The 21994-nt window shown below is 40.6% G+C and overlaps 1 protein-coding gene across 2 annotated transcripts; it reads right to left on the bottom strand.

Moving 5' to 3' along the window:
* Window positions 1–1242: 1242 nt before the first annotated feature.
* Window positions 1243–19817, bottom strand: kdm3b (lysine (K)-specific demethylase 3B). Of its 2 annotated transcripts, XM_083560533.1 has the most exons (26): window positions 19319–19817; window positions 16550–16717; window positions 15971–16084; window positions 15604–15709; window positions 15388–15512; window positions 15234–15302; window positions 14980–15150; window positions 14435–14842; window positions 12975–14304; window positions 12556–12763; window positions 12140–12354; window positions 11874–12026; window positions 11679–11786; window positions 11331–11458; window positions 10959–11223; window positions 10507–10769; window positions 8518–8790; window positions 7921–8092; window positions 7654–7744; window positions 7435–7565; window positions 7176–7295; window positions 5564–5587; window positions 4195–4334; window positions 3392–3568; window positions 2243–2377; window positions 1243–2113 (listed from the first exon to the last, which is right to left on the bottom strand). In XM_083560533.1, the coding sequence occupies exons 1-26, from the start codon at window positions 19508–19510 to the stop codon at window positions 2033–2035; spliced, it is 5367 nt and encodes a 1788-aa protein (XP_083416659.1). In that variant the 5' UTR covers window positions 19511–19817; the 3' UTR covers window positions 1243–2032. The 2 variants fall into 2 exon arrangements, with proteins under 2 accessions (XP_083416659.1, XP_083416660.1); XM_083560534.1 differs by lacking the exon at window positions 5564–5587 and having other exon boundaries at window positions 19319–19814.
* Between the last annotated feature and the right edge of the window lie 2177 nt (window positions 19818–21994).

The raw sequence follows: 21994 nt of genomic DNA, 5'->3' as shown, positions 1-21994 counted from the left end.
CAAACAAGATCATTCCATAGGTCCCAGATCTATTAAGATGTTGCAGAATATAATGCAGTCCAATGTTAACTGCATCATCCGTAGGCTTTGTAGGCAAATTGAAGAGGATTCAGCAAGGGTCCAGTAATGTCCATCAGGTAGGCCAGGACCAGTCTTTCAAGTGACTTCTTGATCACAGATGTGAAAGCAACAGGTCTGTAATCATTAAGAGCAGTGATTTGGATTTTTTTGTGACTGGAATGATAGTGGAGTGTTTGAAGCCGGCATAGAACTACACACAGCTCCAGTGATCTGTTGAAGATCTGAGTGAAGATGGGGGCCAGTTGGTCAGCACAGACTTTTAATTGAATAAAGGGGGAGGCAGGAAGGTGGTAGGTGAATGTGTGAAGTGCACATTCTTATTATTATTGAATGAAAAGAATGACCTCATGCACCCGTCTGGAGGAACGTACACATTTGCGAGAGGAAAGAGGAAAACGAGTGAAAAAGTTTACAGTTTATGAAGAGTGCCTTTAGATTAGAACAGCATGTATTTTTCAGCGATGTTACAACCGAACACAAACTTTCGTTGATAACACAATCCACCACCTCTCGTTTTCCCGGTTTCGACCTAAATAGCTGGAAGCCCGGCAGATGTAGCGCGTTGTCCGGTATGGTTTCACTCAGCCAGGTTTCAGTGAAGCACAATGAAGAGTTTGAAAAGTCCTTGTTGATGCGGGTGAGGTGAAGTAGTTCATCCGTTTTGTTAGGCAGGGAATCACGAGATGGATGCTTGGCCCTTATCTGCGTCTGTACACGCGTTTGAACAGCAGTACCTCCGACGTCTTAATAACCAAACACCGGACAAATTTTGACTGGGATGAGGAATAATTAAACACAGAACAAACAAAAACAAAAGAATTCGCATGCTTGAATGCTCAATAAAAAGGTAACACTTTAGTCTTTGGTTGACAAGTTTCCAGCTGTTTAGATTATGCCAGATGCTTCATTCCATTTTGAAAGGTCTTTGCTTCCAATACACTTGAACCTAGCTTGCTTTTACTATACATCTGGATATCCAGGCACCATAACTATTCCTGGTTGCGTTAAATTTATTTTCTACCTAACTTGCCTTTAAATGCTTTTAAATGTGTTACAAACCATTGGAGCAGAAACAATGAGATAGAATAAAATCCAACTCCAGCGTAAATATTGTTTAAGCATATATTCCTAAGAAATAGAGCTGAAATAAATATGCATAGCTCAAATTTTTTGTAAACTTTATTTTGAAAAAAAATCATACACACAGCTAAGATCAATACATATTGATACATAATAATGACCAGCAATTCATAACTGGAATTCTTAATATTTCAACAAACATATCTCAATGCCAGCCTAGCGTTCATCAGTGAAACAATTTGCCTAAAGGCCTATAAAAAAAGGAAATAAGACCAAGATGGTTTCGTTTTAGTTGAAATTAAAAACTAAAAATACAAAACTTTGGTCTAGTTCCATTCAAAATTTATGTCCAAGTCAACCAGGGTCTGGAAGGAATCTTTTTTTTTTTTTTTTTTTTTTTTTTTGACATCCTTTTACTTCTTTTACATACAGAGCTGAAGAAAACAAACCATTGAAGTTGGCTAAAAAGAAACCCAGTGCTCATATTTACTCAGGAGAAGCTGAACATTTTTTGTTTATATAAAAAAACAAACAAACAAACAAAAAAAAGATCCTTTCGGCTTCTCAATAAACAGTCCAACAAACATTCCACATTTAGAAAAAAAAAGACACATTTTAGATACAGAGAAAAAAAATGAGTTGTTTTAAAAAAACAAACAAAAAAACAAACAAAAAAAAAAAACAACAACAACAAAATAATATCTAAATGATGGTGTTTTTAACACTGATGAAGCGCTTCCTTCATCCTAAGCCTGAAGCTGACAGATGCCTCAAATTAATGAGCGTGTTCTGTGAGCACCCTGGCACTCGATCAAACTCATTTTAAGTGCCCATCAACACTCAGTCTCTCTGCAACTTTAGACAAGTGGAACTACGACCGCGCCAGCTTAGCCTCGTGAGCTTTCAGCGTTCCTACGGCGTCCTTCACAGCGTGGTAGATGATGTTCTTCACCTGGGATAGTCACACACAAATCATCGAGTGTTGAAAGCTACCCTTTCCCTGAGGAGCTCAAATGACAGGCAAAAGAGCTCGCTTTGCATTTAGGCTTTAGAAAGGGTTCAAAATCTCTGGAGCACATACCTGTAGCTTGTCCTCGTGGTTAGTGTGTGTGGTGGACAGATGCCGGAACTCCTGCGTCAGTCTGAAGCAGTGCTTTACGTGCTCGGGAGAGACGAAATCCTCCGCTACCTTAATACAGCTGTACAGGTTGTGCACCTAGACAAACACGACATATAATTAAAGCATTAAGAACAATCATGGTCTATGATTCAAAGGTTATCTCAAAATCGATCGTTTTTGCCTTACTCATCAACTTCCTTACTCCTATGGCTCTCTTTTGTATCTGACTGACTTCCCAAAAAACGTAGATTAGATTTCACAACTATTTCAAAACCATGAAACAGCACTCTTGCAGTCGAAAGAATTAGGAGCCATGCTCAAGGGCCAAAAAGTGTCAGCTTGGCAATACTAAGGGGCTTGAACAATTTCCATGTAGTAACTCAGAGACTTTACTACTAAGCTACCCCTTCCCTATTACAGGAACCGAAGGAAGAACCTTTGGTCTAATCAACATGCTAAAGTCCAGCCTTAAGTACCATTCCCTCATAACATTTCCACACACAATGGCTACATCCACAAAATGAACATGGTACTACTTGCCAGAACAAAATGAAACATCTAATTTTGTCTAAGTAGTTCTTCACACTGCCACACTGATTAGTTTTGGGTTTTTTTCCCCCCAGAGCTCTGCATTTACTCGCACACACTTTCTAATTCAGCTTATAATGAAATATTATGGTGACCATGGGTCTAATTTTAGGAGCTGGATACTTATGGATTTATGAGAATCAGTTAGACGCATGCTGCATGTTCTAAGATTGTCAGGAGATTTTTATGCAGTTAAATTAGAAGTGAAAAAAAGTTTTACGCCCTTTTTTAAAATCTATTTACAGTATTTTAGTCGTATGAGCTTGGCCTTTTAGGAGCATCATCGAATGTACATCTACATGCCTTTTAATTAATTAAATTAACCCCCACACACACACACTTTTAACACCTTAGGAACCATAACCTCCTCAACAGTACTTTCAAATAGAAAAATTTTAGAAAGATGTTATGCTTCGATGGAAAGGATGGAAAGAAGCACTGTCCTGCGATGCTCTGAATGTTTTTGTAAAGGGATACACTTTTCACAATGTTCCTTTCTCCAAGCCGATGTTGAATGCTCACCTGATGAGGTGCTCCAGCTGGAATAAACACGGCGTCTCCAAGGAACTGGATAATGGACCAGCCCTGAACTCCGTACTCTTCATACAAGCGACGACGCAAAACCTGGTCCAGATACCAGCTCTGGTCGTGGATGGGGTCGTGATCTGGAGGGTTCTCCTGACCCTGCTCCTCTCCCACCTTAAAAACCAAAACAACAGTTTCTGAGGATAAGGATTTCATAATGCTGCATCCGTAACCAGAACAGGTCAAACGCTGAGTGGCTTGTAATTCTATAAATAGTTGCACTGGACAAATATAAACAAATGGAAGTGAATAATTGATGATGTAGAAGGCACTGGACTGCTTCAAGAATTTTACAGGATTACTACAGCCTGTGACTTGTGGTACAAATAAAGGAGAAATCAATTTTATACAGCAAATGAAAGCTTACAGTTGCCACTCGTGCAAACAATCGACATTCGTTATTACCTTCCTGTCACTCTATGAGGGTTTTGTTTAAGCTATTTACATGGTCACACTGTAGCGAGAGACTACAAATAATCAAACCAAAGCGAGCTAGTCAGAGTTTGGGAGCATAAAATCTCTTCTCAGATACATATGAAAAGGTATTGAAACGGTATAAAATGCACTGCATCACCATCTCAATGATTCATAATGAATGAGCCTTTTGTCCTTCATCATTCATTTCTCCCATTGGTAGTCATCAAGTCAGTGGGACGTTCTCACATTTAGAGTTCAACATTTAGAGCAATTCTAGATATTTGCACAAAAGAATACAAGATCAGTTTTCCCTGCGGTCTCACCTTGCGTAGGAGCTCGCGGATTTTCTCTGCGTCTTTAGCGGCATAGATGTGCCAGAGCGCTCCCGGCTTTTCCTTCCCCTCGTACACCCTCCTCTTAGTCATCTCGTCCACGTCGCCCTCTTCAATGGTGGTCGACACCTCTGTAGTCATAACGGAGTGATAAGTGAACCAACATAAACCTAGAAACAAAACTGTACAGAAGATCTGTCTACTTTGTCTGGACTGAAGCGAAGATGATGCCTGAAAGGACACTGGAGGAACTTTCATTGTTTCATCAGCGCAGAAGGAACTTCCCCCACACACACTAAGTGCTTGACTAAATTACCCTAATGGTGATTAAATTATGGGAAGTCGGGGACAGGCTTAATCTGAGGCATGATATGAATATTAAATTACGACATTAAATATGGACTGTAAGTAGGAACGCTGCATGAGTGCCTAGTTATTTAATACAATTTCATGAAAGCTAGAAACCTGTTGAACTGTTAGAAATTCAGCTAAATTTATATATTCATAGATATTAAAATCATATATTCCTTTAAAAATGTAAGCAGATCCATATAATGAATTTAAGATTTTTTTTTTTTATCTGAAGAAATAATAGAACAGATAGAAAGAATGAGTAAAGAGGAGACAGCATTCATTCACCAAACAGTATAAAGCATTCAAGACTGTATTTTAATGGTGTTCCATTGCGGTCCTGCACCACACTGACTCGCACCAACCCCATGACCGAAGGAAAAAAAAAAAAACAACCGATAAAATAAAAGAATAAACAGGTGAAAAAGTATGACATCGTTTACCCAGGAAAAAACGATCACCGGCAGTTATGTGGTGCATTAAATACACTGTTTTTGAGGAAGTGCAGATCTGACCCACTTTGGTCGCATGATGTGAGAGAGAAGAAGTAAAAGTAATAGAGCAAAAAGAGCGTCCTTGACCTGAAAATCTTTCACATAACCTTCAGAACTACAGTTGGGTGGTGTCTCCATCGTTTTACTAAACACGGTGTGCTCTTTGGACCGGTCACAAACAAAACAGGACATGCGCTCACAACACACAATATTAACTCAGTCATTGTTTTTTCCAGCTCAAAAGATATAAAATCCAAAAAAAAATCATTGATTAAAAACATGTGAAAGCAATAATGTTATTTACTAATTATGGACACTGGTTCTGATTTATAACCAGCATTGACATTTATTTAGTTTGCCACACAGAACAGAGCATGGAGATAGAAAGAGAGAGAGGAAAATAAGTGAAAAAGAAAAATTAAAGACAAAAGTTAGTCTGAATTATCATGCCTATGAGGGAAACAAATGATTTCTGTAAAAATAAATAAATAAATAAAAATAATAAATGCACAGACCTTTGTGTCCAGCGGGGTCTGCTTCTGTGAATGAGAAATGGTGCCACAATCAAAAGAAGCAAGACCCTGAGCACCTGCGCTAAAAGCCACCGGGAGGTGACTACCAGGATGCTCTTGATCTACACGAAAACTGCACCATAAAAATGCTTAAAGGCTAACTGATCTGCCTATTAGATGAGCTATTTGACTCCTGCTGCTGTTGAGGAGTGTGTGTGTGTGTGTGTGTATTATATATATATATATATATATATATATATATATATATATATATATATATATATATAAATAAATATATTAGCTTCTCTCTATTAAGATTATCTATCTATCTATCTATCTATCTATCTATCTATCTATCTATCTATATATATATATATATATATATATATATATATATATATAAACATTAAAAGAGAGAAGCTGTGTGATACTAACCAGGACCCATAACTAAAGGAGAATGTGTTTTTTTGCAGGAAAGCTTTACAACACAGAGACCAGGGCCCGGTCCTTCGTATTTGTCGCTCAGGAAATCCAAAATTTGCTATCCATTATAAATTGGGTTGATTTATTCATTTTTATATTCACCCGAGAATTTGCCGATTATAACAGTTAGGAATTGACTGAAATGTGTGTGCTCCTGCTATGCATCAAAAACGCAAGACACTAAGATGAGCAAGTCAGTGGTTGGTTAAGGACAATGAACTGGAAACATTAGGCTATTAAAAAGTCCAAGTTATTTTTTTCTTGCATACAATACATTAGGACATTCGCAGATTTATGTGGATACAGAATCAGGAAATCAAAATGCTTGGCTATGTCTTGCCTCAGGCTGAATAGGGTTTTCAATTTAAAACCATACTTGTATATAAAATTAATAAAAAAAGAAAGACAGAACGATGATCTATGCCATCAGTGTAACATAAAGGACCTTGCAGTAATAGACTCAAATGAGCATTGGCACCCTGACCGGTCTGATGCGCTGACATTTCTTTTACAGACAGCGTTTACTTTTTCAGCAACTTACGCTACAGGAACTCTTCTGAGGGCTGGACCCAGACAGTCCAGCCTTGCTCCCCTTGCTCATACATCCAACGCTCACTGATGTATATGACCTTGTTGCTGGTCCACCAGGTTGCCCTTCAATGGACAGTTTTTGAGAAGTACTAATCACTGTATATTTGGGAGACCCCAAAATTTATATTTTACAGATGCTCTGACTTAAATATCTGACAAATCCAAAATCATGGTAAATCATCAGTGATCCGATCCTGGTAACGTACGAAGGTCAGGGCCCAGGACTGTAGTGAATAGCAAACAACAATACAAGATAATGTACAGCAAACCAGAAGAGACAAAACAGGACTAAAGCCGAGTTGAAGCAAAATTAAAAACAAACAAACAAATAAATAAAACACATCCATAAGGCACTGAACACTTGGCATGGGAGTTGTTGCAGGAAGAGAGCTGTGGTGTACTCTGGTACTCAAGTCAACATTTTGTATTAGCACACCAAGATACCATTTTTCTCCCAAATGTACTTTTTAAATAACAAATAAAATGTTAAGAGTGCAAAAAGTAATAGCACAACCAATATATACACACCAAGAGTGCTTACCCTTTTCATGATCATCATTCCCCTCTGGAATTCCCACGTACACCATCACGTTAACAGCATCAGACACATCCAGATGCAGATTAGTGGTACCGACCTTCCTGTCCTCTGTTGATATCAGACCTGAATGTATGGAAAAAAAAGATTGGAAAATACAAAAGATTATAATAACTAAACCAAGGCAAGAATTCTCCCACAGAAATACACCTACAACAAACTAGCCACAGATACCCCCTGTGCCAGGAACCACCTGTTGTCTTACCATAGGCATTGTACATCTTGGGACCCAGATCTGGCCGCACAAAGAAGTTAGGAAGACGGGATGCCAGGTTCAGTCGTCCATCTCTTTTTGTATACTCAGGTAGGGGAAGGTTATCCATAAGGTCATCAAACCTGAAGGCAGAAAACAATGCTTCTGTGTTTAAAAGTATAAAGAAATTGTCTCTAGCTTGAACCTCAGCAAAGTCGTTAAAAAGCTGACCTGGTAGGCATCATGTCGCGGAAATCTTCTCCAGGTGGCCAGTCTTTGAGTTTCAGTACCATCGGCTGTCCATCAGTACCTTGCAACCGTTCTGCAGAATTTATACAGACATGGATCAAAAATCAACACAAAACCCTTCTACAATGCTGAAGAAAAAAAAAAAAAAAAAAGGCTCCTCACCACTCAACATTAAAAGGTTCAAGCTAAACATTAATTAGGAAGGTTGACATCAAAGAATTTTACATATTAAAAACACCTATCACTTACTCGAGATGACCTGGAAGCCATCCCAGAAGTCTCGGACCTTGACGTCAGAGATGATTGCGCAGTTCCTGCAGTTGACCAGGTCTACATCCTGATCTCCGAACTCATCACTGAAAGCATCCGGCATCCACAGATAAGATTTCAGCTTCTTGTGGATGCCCGACACCAGCACCGGCTAAACAAAGAGACAACACATAATTAGTCTTCTTGAGTATTGAACTGCTCAAGTATACCACGTTGATATGTTGGTACCGAACCCTCTAAACAAGTGTTGACCCCTTTCTGGAGCACTGAAGACCCTGTAGATGTAAGCTTTTCTCAACTTTTGACACCCCCCTCCAAATGAACCCTGTCCTTAACTGCTAAACCTTTTCCTAAAGATCTGAACTCCTTTCGAAGGTATTAAATTCCTGCAGTAGTACCGAAACCTGTCCTCAAGTGCTAAATTCTGTCTGTATACACAATTCCCTGTAGCTGGAACAGCTCCTGGTACTGAACACTGAAGCTTGTCGTTCAGGTGCTGAGCCCCTGCCACAACACCTCTCACCTTAACCAAGTCTGATGGTGACCATGTTGTTCAAAGACATATCTACTGCTTACCTGGCCCTGTTTCCAGCACTCACGGAAGATCTTCCAGTTGTTGCTGTTGCTTGGGTCCTGAAGGCAAAGGAGTCGGCCATCACACAGCCACGTATGGGAAGTGTGGGGATCAAGTACGCTCAGACCCATCACCCCTTCTCTGCGTGTTACATTGCCAGGCTCACTGCCCTCCCCTGACCCAGAGACACGACGACCCTCAGCTTTCTTATTCTCTACCACCGAGGCAATGATGTGGTCCAGGATGGTGGGTAGACCTCCCTTTGCTTTATCAGCCTGCATGCAAGAAAAAAGAGAAATGGTCACCATTTTCCCTCCTCAAAAGTCAACATTAATGCAGTAGCAATTGAAATATACAGTGCACCTGGAAAGTATTCACAGCGCTTCACATTTTCCACATTTATTATGTTATAGCCTCATTCAAAAATGAATTAAATTAATTCATTTTGTCAAAACTTCACAAACAATATACCATAATAACAACATTAAAGAAGTTTTGTTTGAAATCTTAGCAAATTTATTACAGGAGGTCTCTGTACATTGCTGCATTCATCTTTCCCTCGAGCCTGACTAGTCTCCCAGTTCCTGCCACTGAAATACATCCCCACAGCACGATGCTGCCACCACCATGCTTCATTGTAGGGATGGCATTCGCCAGGTGATGAGGTGTCTTTTGGCAAACTCTAAGCAGGCTGCCATGTGCCTTTTACTGGGGAGAGGCTTCCATCTGGTTACTCCTCCATACAGGCCTGATTGGTAGAGTGCTGCAGAGATGGTTGTTCTTTAGGAATGTTCTCCTCTCCACACAGAGATATGCTGTAGCTCTAACAGAGTGACCAAGTTCTTCACCACCTCCCTGACTAAGGCCCTTGGTCTCGATCTAGAAAGAGTCCCGGTGGTTCCAAACTTCTTCTATTTACGGATGATGGACGGCACTGTGCTCACTGGGACCTTCAATGCAACATAATTCTTTTTCTGTACCCTTCCCCAGATCTGTGCCTCGATACAATCCTGTCTCGGGGTATACAGACAATTCCTTTGACTTCATGGTTTGTGATCTGATGTGCATCGTTAACTGTGGGACCGTGTATAGGCAAGTCGGTGCCTTTCCAAATCATGTCTAATCAACTGAATTTACCACAGGTGGACTCCAATCAAGCTGTAAAAACATCTCTAGGATGATCAGTGGAAACAGGATGCACCCGAGCTCAATTATGAGTTTCATGGCAAAGGATGTGAATACTTATGTACATGTGATTTCTGTTTTTATTTTTAATAATTTGCAAAGAATAAAAAAAAAAAAACACTTCTTTCACACCTTCCTTATGGGGCATTTTTTGTGGAATGTTAGTAGAAATCTTTACAGGGCTTTCGGTACAAGTGTAGTGAATGCAATCATGTTTACGTGCATGGTAAATTCCCTCTCGAACGTATGAAGTGGAGGACCGCAAGTTTGGTTAGTCACCGCCTCACATTTTGAGCGCAGCGTTAACGTTTTTAGGAAATATTTTTTTTATTAATATTATTCAACTTAAAAACATACACAACAATGCCAAGGGTGGGGTATAAAAATAACAAAAATTAGAATTAGTGCAGGGTCACTGCGGCTACTCACTCCGTACCGGAAATACGACTTGTAGTGTGTTGTAAAAAAATTAGTTTTGTGCTTGCATGAAATCGCTGCAACTTCCTGCGTTTTTACAATAGTCTTAACAATATGAATTCTTTTGAGGGAGGGGATGAATGAAGGCTGGAAGGAATGAGGACATTCGTTAAAGTATGCTGAAATAAATAGAACAATTAAGTAGAACATATCTTTAAAAAATTTAATATTAAACATACCACACACACACCTGTATTTACCAATTAGGTTGTAACATATAAACTGTTTTTCCATTTTTTTTCTCCCGTGATTTAAAAACCGAGGTTTATACCGAACCCTGAATTTTGTTTACTGTTACACCCTTAATACATAACGTAATATCCACTCACCCCTGCTGAAGAGGAAAATACTGATGGAAAAGGGACTCCACCATCAGGAGCCTGGGGCAGTTTGCCCGGGCCAGAGTTAAGAAGGTCCCGCAGACTGGTACCTTCAGCTTTAGGCTGGGTTGGCCCAGAGCCCAGCAGTAGGCTATTGAAAAGCTTTGGAGTGGGGCCTGCTGGTTTGGACAGAGTGCTGAATGCATCCAAACCAAACGGAGAACGAGAATCACGACTCATTATGGCCCGGAGGGAGCCAGAGTCTTGAGGGACTGAGAAGTGATTAAAAAAAAAAAGAGGCATTACCAAATGTATTGGTGAAATATTCCATTTGATTCATACTAATATCAAAATAACAGTCACAGAGAGGCATGAAATTATCCCAGAAACAAAGCAAAGTTTTTTATTTGTTTCTGGAGTTTCAAATGATTTGGTCAAGAAAGTGACATAAAGCAGTCTACCTTTAGAGTCGTCTTTAGCCTTCTGTGTGGCTAGGTCAGCCAACCAATGTAGAGCAGAGGAGTTACCCCTGATATCTTTAGAACCAGGGGTAAGGGCACTGGCAGGACCTGCCGCGGTGCTGTTAGCACTGCTGCCGGATGTGTCAGCACTGTTTCCCTCTGCATTGGGTTCTACTTTCACTGTAGCCATCACCGGATCCCCGTCTGGATGAGGTGTTGTTGAAGTAGACGCAGCCCCGTCTCCTGTGGTAGAGGTTGTCCCTGACTGCAAAATGAGGTCTGAGTCAGTGATGTTCTGCTAGAAAATTTACTAATGGAATATTGCTATAGAATAATATAAATCTGAATAAATAAATGAGATAAAAGGTGTACTTGTGCAAGGCCATTGGGTGCATTGGGCCGTGCTGCAGGTTTGTTGAGCCGGCTGGTGCAAGGACAATTGGCTTTAATTCCCCATCTGCCTCGAGCAGCATGTACCATGTCCCCGATGTTGTAGAGTGCTATGAAGCACAATAAAGGAACAATAAAAATTCTAAATTTCACATTACATTAAAGATCACAAAATCCTTTCCTTATAAACACAATACTGAAGTGGTCCAATTTGTTGTTAGTAACGTATTCAAATTTAATATATCTAGATCATCTTTCGGAAATCCTGTATCCAAACAAAGCTTAAATATCATATCAAACTGAAGGTTCTCAGTAAACATCAGTGCCTACCCGTGCCAGGTATAATCTGAGTGGGCATAAGGTTCTGGGGTTCGTGATTTTGGCCTTTAGCACACTTGAGCCAGGAGAAAACTTCATCATCTGGGTTCTCCTCTACATCTGCATGAACAGTGGAAAAGAAGTATTTAAAAAAACAACAGAACAGTGTCAGTGGTTACTCTTTAGCTACAGTACAGTGATGCTCACCATCATGTGGCTGGTTTTTTCGTAGCCGGTAACAATCTAGGCACACGCCAAAACCGCATTTGCGACACACCCAGTGGATGTTGAAGAGCGTCGTCTCACACACGTCACACATCTCTCTCACGCCCCTCACTGCCCGCTTCCATGCCACCTTTTCTACTCAAACACAAACAATGCATCAGCACACAGGCAAGAGAAATCAAAACTGCAGTTCACTGAACCCAAGATACATTCAGAATATCTACATAGAAGGACAAATAGTAACTTACGGTGAGGTTCCACCATCATCATAGCCTCTTTCTCAGACATGACGAGCTGGCAAAACTGGTCACCCACATTCGCTAAGATGTACTTCGATGTGTCCAGGTCAAGGCTCTCCTGTGTATTTGAGGAAGGTAGCCATAAGCCCATGGCCATACTGTCACTCTGCTGCGGGGTCAGGAAGCCCTCCACACGAAGCACTCCCTTCTTTGTAAATGCTAGCCTAGGTATAGGTGGAAAAAAAAGGTTTTAAACATTTAAACAAACTTGAGCATTAATTTTTATATCTTGTATATCTACCGATACCATGCATGCTTTAGGAAAAGGCATCAACCTCCATGCTAAAAAAAGCAGAACCAACAGTAGGAACCTAGAATCTTGAAACCTGCACTAGTCCATATGCAGACCCCACACGTACACTGACCTGCGGAAATGGAAGAAGCGGCAGGCCACATTGGGGTCATCCTCCTCCAAATCCTGCTCACGGGCCTTGCGATAGCGCACAAGACGACACTCTCTGCACTTGTGCAGGTGCGGAGCCACAGTTATGCAGGAGCCATCCTGCAGGAAGGCTTCACCAGACTGCTTCAAACGTCGCACCTTATTCTGGTCTTTCAGTATTGACTGACCAACTGCAACACAGCAACAAAACGCAAGTCTCTCACTGGGGCTACTAATGATTCACAGAAAATATTAAATAAAAAAACTTTGAGGAAAAAAAAAAATCTTCAAAAGGAACATGCACATAAACAATAGATAAACAATACAGGGCAACATGAATACCTTTATCTATGCAAACGAAACAGCATGTAATGAAAAACCCAAGTGATCTATAAAAGCTACCTTTGAAGGGTTTGCTCCTTTGCCTGCTCTTAGCAGCCTGGACTTTGGCCTTCTGCACATCCGACCCATCTGTAGATGCGGAGTGCATGACAGGCATTTGGGTTTGTTCAGTAGAGTCTTCAGCTTCACTCAAATCAGACAGGTCACTGTTTGTACTGGAGTCAGAGTCCCGTTTACTTGACTGACAGCGATCATCCAGAGTGAACTTCTGCGATGCTTGATTAAAAAGAATGGGGGCTGCCTGATCTTCTGAAAACACACTTTCCGTGTTGGGACATGCTCCAGTCACACCATTCGTATCCTCGTCGTTTTGTTGGAGCTCTTGGTCAATTATTTGCTGTGGCATAAAAGACACAGCAGACGAGGAAGAGCAGCTGGGAAACTGTGAAGATAGGATTCCTTTAGGGGGTTCAACCATGGTGAATAAATTTGATTGGCCACTAGTGGCAGGTGGATCTTGGCTAAGAATACTGCTGCCTCCTGCAGGCTGACTAGTGGACACTGGCGGGGACAGATTTGGAGTGGTCCCCCCTCTAAACGGACTATTCGAGACTGCTCCGGTATAAGCAAGAAATGGATTAGTCTCTTTTGAGGCTGCCAGGAACAAGTTCTCGTGAGGTTCTGAACCCTTGCTGGCTAGTCCTGCCAAACCAAATCCACTAGCAGGGCTAGCACTGGTAGCATTTCTCATGCCAGCACCAGGACTAGTCAGTGCAGCAGAGCCCCGAACCAAAGAGGTCCCAAGCCCTAAAGCAGGTTTAGAAATGTCCCCTAAACCCAAAACAGGGTTGCTGCTAACAGCTGGGGGGAAACCGGGAGCCAATTTTGTCAGTGGGTCTCCTCCTGTTCCAAAAGATTTGTTTATTAAAATTCCATTACCTGCTGGCATGACATCAGGCACTTTGGGTTGCTCTTTTACAGATGCCAGGCCACCAGCTGGTGCAGAACCAAACAATCCTGCAGATGCAGAGGCAACAACGGCCTTTTTTAGGCCTTCAGAAGCAGCTGCAGGCTTGAAAAGGGTCGGTGGTTCCTTGTTAACGTTTTTTGCCAAGGCTGTAAAGTAGTTAGAGTCTTTTGACTGGCCTTGAGTGATACCTGGGCTCTGAGTTTGTGTTTGAGACATACATTGAAAGAATAAGTTCTGTGATGGATTAGATGCCTGCTGCTGAGGTTCTTGTGGTTTAGCAAAATAAAATCCAAAGGGCTCCTTGTTCTCCTGGGAAGCTCCATTTGTTTGTGCAGGGACGTCACCGAACACAGCCCCGCTGGACTGCTTAGGCTGGGAAAGACTGACTCCCACAGAAGCAAGTGTGGTAGTCTTGGGGGTCTGAAAAAAAGATCTAAAATTATCTAATTGTGAACATTCGAAGACAGCATATTTGCTTTTTGTATAAAAATAGTTATTTTAGAGGCCACCAGAGAACACAGATTAACTGCCATATTATTAACATGCTTACCTGACTTGCTTCAGGAAGTGATCCCCAAACAGGTGCTTGCTGGCTGACTTCTGGGGTAGCAGAAAGGACCACGCTGGGAGCATTGTCTTGGGATGGTGAGGAGATGGTGACAGGGCCTGGGGATATCAAAGGAGCAGATCTGGGAAAGGCTGAAATAATTCCATCGTCCCTTTCAGACGCCAGGGCTGTGGAAGCAACCTTGGGTGCAGGAGCTCCAGGCACCAAACTAGGCATCTGACCCAAAGAGGGAAATGTGGTAGAAAAGGCGGATGGAGCAGGCTTCAGAGGTGGCGGAGTCAAGGTGGATGTGGAAATTGCTGTGGATGCCAGAGGACCTGTTTTGTCTTGACTCAGGGTGGTGTTTCCGTTCTCCTTAATGACCCCGGTAGATCTGCTGCTGGAATGTTCCTGCAAAAAAAAGAAGGGTTATTAGCAATGCAGTTAGCTGGACCATGACTAGTGATGATGTTCTCCCCTTGACCTCGATCTCATACATCCCAAGCCTTAAAGGCGCCCACTGAAAAGGTTTCTCTGTCCCTTATTACCGTCGATTCACAGTCTGCAGTCACCAAACCGCTGTCAGTCTGGCCGTTTGGTTCAACCTCCCCTGTTCCTTTAAATCGTTTCAGGGTCACGTCCTCGTCTCCTTCAGAAGCTGTCCGACGTCGGCGCCCACACTCGGCCTTTGCTCCCTCTGCCTCCTTCCTTTGACGATCCTGAACATCGCAAAAAAAAAATTGTAATGGCAGTCTAGTTCGGAAGTGCCAATAAAATTGTTTATAGTGAAGTGGTGACATACCTCATCTGCTGAGTCCACAGCCAGCCTTACATGAATGACTCGTGGGTCAACAACCTGTGTCTCTTCTCTCTGAAATTTAAAACTGGAGTGAGTAAAACAAGATGAAGACACAATACCTTGACAGCGAAAGGGGTAGGATGAGAATAACGCGAACCTGGTCCATGGTTATCTCCATAATATGCGTGACAGGATCGTGCTGAGACACGAGCCCCTGCGACCAAGGTTCTTCAAACTCGGGCTGGTACACCTGCACCCTTCTGCCCTGAATTGTGTATGTCCCTAGCAAAGTAAAAAAACAACAAATTTGTTTAAGATGCTACAATAAATCAGCATTGCATGCGGTGTCATTTTACAGGTCAACGCAGCTGACCTTTCCTCAGTATCTCCTGCAGTTCGGAGTCCCGGTGCCAGCTGCTGATGGCTGCTTGGAGTGCTGGCTGCTCCTGCAGGAGTGGATGCCTCACATCTTTCTCAGCCTGCACAGAAACCGATCCCTTGACCGTGAACACCAGTTCATGTTTATACGGGTAAAAACATGTCTAGTACACTGTCATAGCAAACATATCATAGTGTTTTAACCCAAATCCCACCAAAGTTTTTGGGGCCAGATTTGAAACTTGAAAACACTACCTAAATCGATTTCTCTTTTAACAAATTTTACTTCGAGATATTCCTTCCATACACACAGCTCTCACAAAGGGTTGAAAAGTAGCAAGTCGTAGTATATCACAGCCAACCTCAAATCTCTGGAGTGAACTTCCACTTGGGAGAAATTCGAGTTTTCTAGTTCCAAAGAACTCAACAGGAACCAGAGATCCTAATCCGACACGGTCCACGAGTGGCTGAAACACCTGATGGACAGCGGGAACAGGAGGAACAGGAGTTGAGCACATCACTTCATTACCTGTCAAAAATTTTAGAAATTCTGCAAAGGCGTGTATTTATTTATCCCGATTCAATTAACTGACAAACACTGTATAAGCTCTCCACCATTACAGTTGTAAAGTTTCATCAAGTCTAGCATTGACCCTATTCAATGTGTCACCATTACCGTAACAATGCAAAGCCAGAGAGTGAGAACGCAAATTAATATCTACCATAAGTTTGATATACTTCAATCGACTGTAACAAGGTGTAAAGAAAAATCCACTCCATTTGAAACATTGAGCCGGAATCCAAATTGTATGCGTTTTGTAAAAACGTGTTTAAGTAGGTCATTTTGTTCTCCGTCACCTGTTGAATCCTAATGATATAGCTGCATCTTTCCATGTTCCTCTGACCAGCATATTGCTGCCTTGATGGGTCTGTACACTCACCAGGGCAGGCCAGTGGCTGGGAGACGTTCCTCCGGGTGGGGAAATGGACGAATCATTTACTGGAGCCCACACGACAGTGCTTTCCATCAGAGCTGCTCGGACCTCATCACCGTACACCTGCACCCAGGAGCGCTGCCTCCACGGGCTGTCCTCAAACTCCAGGAACACCTACGGAGAAGGTGCGGATTTTACATTTTGCATCAGCTGCAAACAAGAAAAATCAGGAACGTGTCTAAAAGTGACTTGAGAAAAAATGAAAGTGGAGAAAAACTCCTGTACTGCTTTATCGATCAAAGTTTTAAGAACAGCTAATGGGGCTGATTCCAACCTGAAATACTGGATCAGTACTACACCAGATTTAAAATTTTCCCCAATCCGCACTAGTTGCGATGACGGTACACGGTCTCGCAGGTAAACGCCCAAATGAGCACGGCTTATTTTTCAGCTCTCCACCAGCAGACAGTTTAAATCATTTGGCGACTGAGAGGATGTCCTGAAAGACCAATAAGACAAGGAATAAGACATGTGGAGGTGCTGTGATAGGAAAATAACCAACAACCAGATTGTGGGGTGCAGCCTGACACAAAAGAAAGCTACGGTTTCCCTTAGAAAGTTGATTGTTTTCCTAAAACAGCATGTCCCTAAGTGAATTATTCCTATTATACCACAGCAATTAGTTAATCATAAGTTTAGATTTATTAACAAACAATGTCATATCTTTATTTGTTAGAAGATCAATGATATTTTTGTTTTGTGCAAAACCAAAACTCCAAGATATTAGAGCGAACACGTCAGTGAAAGCACGCGATCAACATTACAGTCGGCACTACAGAGTTGCTCCTACAGAAAATCAACAGATCGGAGAATTCAGCACCGCTGTGGTATAAAGATGTTACACCAGAAAGAGAAAACTGATTGGTAAGTTCTTACCTGATACTGACATCCTCTTAAAAGAAGCTTGTAGGAAACAGATTTGGTTAATAAGTTATGCGAAATGTCACCTCCAGTCCTCTGGAATGTGTCAATCAAAAATCACATAAAATACATCAATTAATCAGATGGGACTATACACTACATGGCCAACAGTTTGTAAACATCTGACCATCACCACCACGCGTTTATCTTTGGGGTGCGAGGAGGACGTCGCTTCCTACATTTAGACGGCCGTTTGCTGTTATAATAAACTTCACTCTTCTGGGGGAAAAAAGGCTTTCCAATAAATTTCAAGTGTCCCTGTGGAGATTTGTGTTCATTAAGACACAGAAGCATCACTGACATCAGGAACTGGTGTCAGTCGAGGAGGTCTGGTTTCTTCCTCATAACATCCAAGGGAGTTTTTCCTTGCCCCAGTCGTGCTCATCAGAGATAAATACACACCATTCAGCTTAACTTTAAAATTCTGTAAAGCTGCTTTGAGACGATGTCTGTTGTGAAAAGCTCTATAGAAATAAAATTGATTTGGGTGTAATTGGTGCTCCATTCCATCAGTTGAGGTCAGGGCTCTGTGCAGAACCCTGGAGTTGGTCTACTCCAACCGTAACACTCCACATCTCTATGAAGCATCTTCATGTGTGGACAGGTTTAGGATGGTCTTATTGGTCCTAGTGAAGGTCGAATGCAACAGACATCATGTACAACCGTGAGCGTTCAGTTTAGTGCTTACGCAGACGAACCGATGAATGTGATGGTCAGGAGTCTACAATATTTTGTCCACATAATGTACTTTGAAGCCAATCCGTTAAAGATCCAGCATTTCAGGCCGATATGGACCCAAACACGGACTCTCAGCATCAGATTGATGTTTCCTTAATGAAATCTTTTGTACAAATAAATGATTGAGTGAAAATTATGTTGTTGACGTCAAAACCGGTCAACTTTTAATAGTTATATATCCAGCCAAGCAAGAATGGGGTTTTTAGGATGCCAAGAGATTTATAAAATACATCCAAGATATAATGAATAATTTATTCTTTATGTACATCATAATAAAATATTACATTTATAGTTTTTCATAGCCTTTTTTTTTTTCCTCTCATGTATCCAGTCAGGATTTCTCCACCAGCTACCTGTCCTCCTTTCACTCCCTCTTAAGTTAATAAATAAATAAATTAAAAACCTAAAAAAAAAAACAAAAAAAAACAAACCTAAGACACAGTAAATACAATAACCAAACTTCACGTCTATTGATATTATTTAAATGTGTTTTTTATTTCTAAACAAATTTTTAGAGTGAGTTTTTCTAAGGCCCGTCTCACCCTTTATATTCAGACTACCTGCTAGCTCTCAGTCTTGTAGCTAGTAAATGCTTTACATAAAGTATATCATGACCAGGTTTTTTTTATTATTATTATTATTAATAATAATTCACAATTTGATGAATGTGTAAAAGATTCAATAATTTTTTTTATAGATTTTACCCTTTAATGTTTGTGTTTTTGAACCCCGTGGACTGTTGTTCGCTTATGTTGTTATGGGCCGAATCCCAAACGGTTCAGTGCTCCCTTTTTAGGCGCCCTATACCTGCGGTCAAATAAAACCACATGCAGCCTAGGTAGTGAACTAAACTCAGAGTCAGCATCCATTTAGCATTCGGCCAGAGTTTCTTTCTGGCTTTATTAACCTTTTTATTTGCTTGTCAATTTGTCTATGTATTTTACGTCAAATTTGTCTCCAGCAAATTATTAATAATATTATTATTTTCACTCTCAATTAGTCTTTTATATGAATTTTGTCCCCTCGGTTTAATTAGTGTTGTTGTTCGGTTTGTACCTCAACCCCAGGACTTGCCAGTCCGATAACACTGACTGCCCGGACGGTCCCCCGGAGCCAGGCCGCCTGTAGGGCGCTCTGATTCGCGGCAGCAGCAGGGGCAACAGCAAGGGCAACAGCAGATCCTCCTCCATCGTTAAGGAGGAGAAGCAGTCTTTTCCCGATCAGACCCAGAGAGTCGCCCATCTTCATAAAACCACCATGAAGAGACGCAAAGCGAGGCTGCTCCTTTCCCGTGCTTCACGAATTAGCTTATTAGCAAGAACCGCTACAAGCCTCCAGATCGCTGAAAAACACGCAAATTCGCCACCAGCGTCCAGCTTCATATGCACGGACACACCTTCTTTCCAAAGCGTTCTCTCGGTAATATTGAAGCACCTCGCACCGCTCTCGGACAAGGAACCGAAATGTTATTGTTTCCAGCTACGGCTTCTTCTCCGCATCCGCCATTTAGACTCGCAGTTATCAAACGCTCCACTCGTACACTCTTTCAGAAATGTAGCTACACCGCCGCCTGCTGGATAACCCGCAAACTGCACCGATATATTCACTTTAATGAACCTCTAGTAGTGAGGCATTTTTTTGAAGTATTTATTTATTTATTTATTATTATTATTATTATTATTATTATTATACGCAGTGCTGTTTTTGGTATTTTGGTACATCGAATTCGGATTTATTATTACTTATCCAATCATTATTAGTAGATGCATATATATATATATATATATATATATATATATATATATATATATATATATATATATATATATATATATTTCATATATTTTTTTACATACAATGTGACCAATAATTTGTGACCAATATTTGATATGTTGGACATGCATGTATGTATGTGTATTGGACAAATAAAATATGAATTTGATATGATTGATTCCCCCCTGGCTAAACTGTTTCTCAAGCACGTAAATATGACGTATCACAAGATTACGGAGACCGAGGCTTGTCCTGAGAGTCACATAGATTACCATGGCAGAGGTAGAGCTGCATCTTCCTGGAGACAGAACAGGAAAATAAAGTCTGGTTTTATTATTTTTTTGGACCACAAAGGACTGTTTGTGAAAGGGCCATGTATGTTAGAGGTCAGAAAGCTCTTAAGTAAATTGATGATTTGCTATCTGACTGATCAAAAAAATAATAATAAAAAAGGCCTATCTGTACCACAATGAAATGCATAACATCCTATTTATCCTATTGCATTGTATTGTGTTGAACCAAATCAAAATCAGATTACACTGCATCGGAATATGGTTGAATCATATTACATCGCATCGGTAACTGCTTTATATATATCTTTACTTTATCGTATCATTGGTTATGCTTCGAGATGAGAATCACATCAGCCTCAGTTATGGAGATGCACATCCCTGAACTCTAGTATTGAGGCATAAATAATATATGTATGTGTATCATAATTTATTATTATTATTATTATTATTATTATTATTATTATTATTATTATTATTATTATTATTATTATTATTATTATCAGAGGTGGCAAAAGTACACACATCCTTTACTTAAGTAGAAGTACAGATACTCATGTTTTAAAATACTCGGGTAAAAGTTGAAGTACTGATTATACCTTTTTACTTAAGTGAAAGTAAAGAAGTCTTGGCTCCGATAGGTACTTAAGTAAAAAGTAGTTATTACTTCTACCTGTTTTAGCTGTTAACTGGACCTCACATCATATTAATATTTGATAGATAGATAGATAGATAGATAGATAGATAGATAGATAGATAGATAGATAGATAGATAGATAGATAGATAGATAGATAGATAGATAGATAGATAGATAGATAGGCGTAACTTTCATTTAACAGTAGGGGGGACAATAAATATAAAATTTCTCATGAGCAATTTTTGAAGGGGGACACAAATAATACAGTCAAATTGTACTGATAAAGACACAGTGTCCCCACAGTGAAACACTTTGCTTTTATTATTGTAGCATGGAGACTGCGTCATTATGGTTATTTTAAGTTTAAGTTTTTCTCAGGTTCAATGACAAAGCAAAACAAGGAATTAAAAAACAACTTTTAACATTTTATTTACAATTAATTAAGACACAAGAACAGAATAGAATTTGATTATACAAATAAATACAGTGGGGTCAGTTCGGATGTAGCACAGCGCTCATTTAGTAAATGCACAGATAAACAATATGCTAATTAAGTTAACATTATACCAATTCATCCCAAATAAAACACTGCATGTGAAACGGCTTTGGTGTGTTAGTTTTAGTGCACTATGCTACAAGCTATTGTAAACAAGCTAACGTTCACTAGATAAGTCATATTTTAATCGCTAATAGAGCAGATTCATGGAAAATTACATCGCTAATCAGCATTTTTGCCGCAACTAATTTATGAATGAGTCTGCATCAACTACATTAAAGAGAATCGCTTTATTTAAAGTGAATAAAATACACTAGTTAATGGAGTTGAACATTAATTGAGTCGCAGACACACACCCGACTCGTGTGTGTAGAGCAGGTGAGATGAACACACACCTGACTCGTGTGTGTAGAGCAGGTGAGATGAACACACACCTGACTCGTGTGTGTAGAGCAGGTGAGATGAACACACACCTGACTCGTGTGTGTAGAGCAGGTGAGATGAACACACACCTGACTCGTGTGTGTAGAGCAGG

The sequence above is a fragment of the Silurus aristotelis genome, assembly GCF_946808225.1.
Source record: "Silurus aristotelis genome assembly, chromosome: 14".
NCBI classification, from domain to species: Eukaryota; Metazoa; Chordata; class Actinopteri; order Siluriformes; family Siluridae; genus Silurus; species Silurus aristotelis.
Note: the sequence above shows the minus strand (reverse complement) of the source record. Positions and strands in the feature narration are given on the sequence as shown.

What these genes read in the sequence shown, in the direction of transcription:
- kdm3b (XM_083560533.1), bottom strand. Translation starts at nt 19,510, where the DNA reads ATGAAGATGGGCGACTCTCTGGGTCTGATCGGGAAAAGACTGCTTCTC. An exon ending in CACCCAATGGCCTTGCACAA is followed by an intron (nt 11,224 to 11,330) that starts GTACACCTTTTA and finishes CTCATTTTGCAG; the next exon opens with TCAGGGACAACCTCTACCAC. An exon ending in ACCACGAGGACAAGCTACAG is followed by an intron (nt 2,114 to 2,242) that starts GTATGTGCTCCA and finishes TGACTATCCCAG; the next exon opens with GTGAAGAACATCATCTACCA.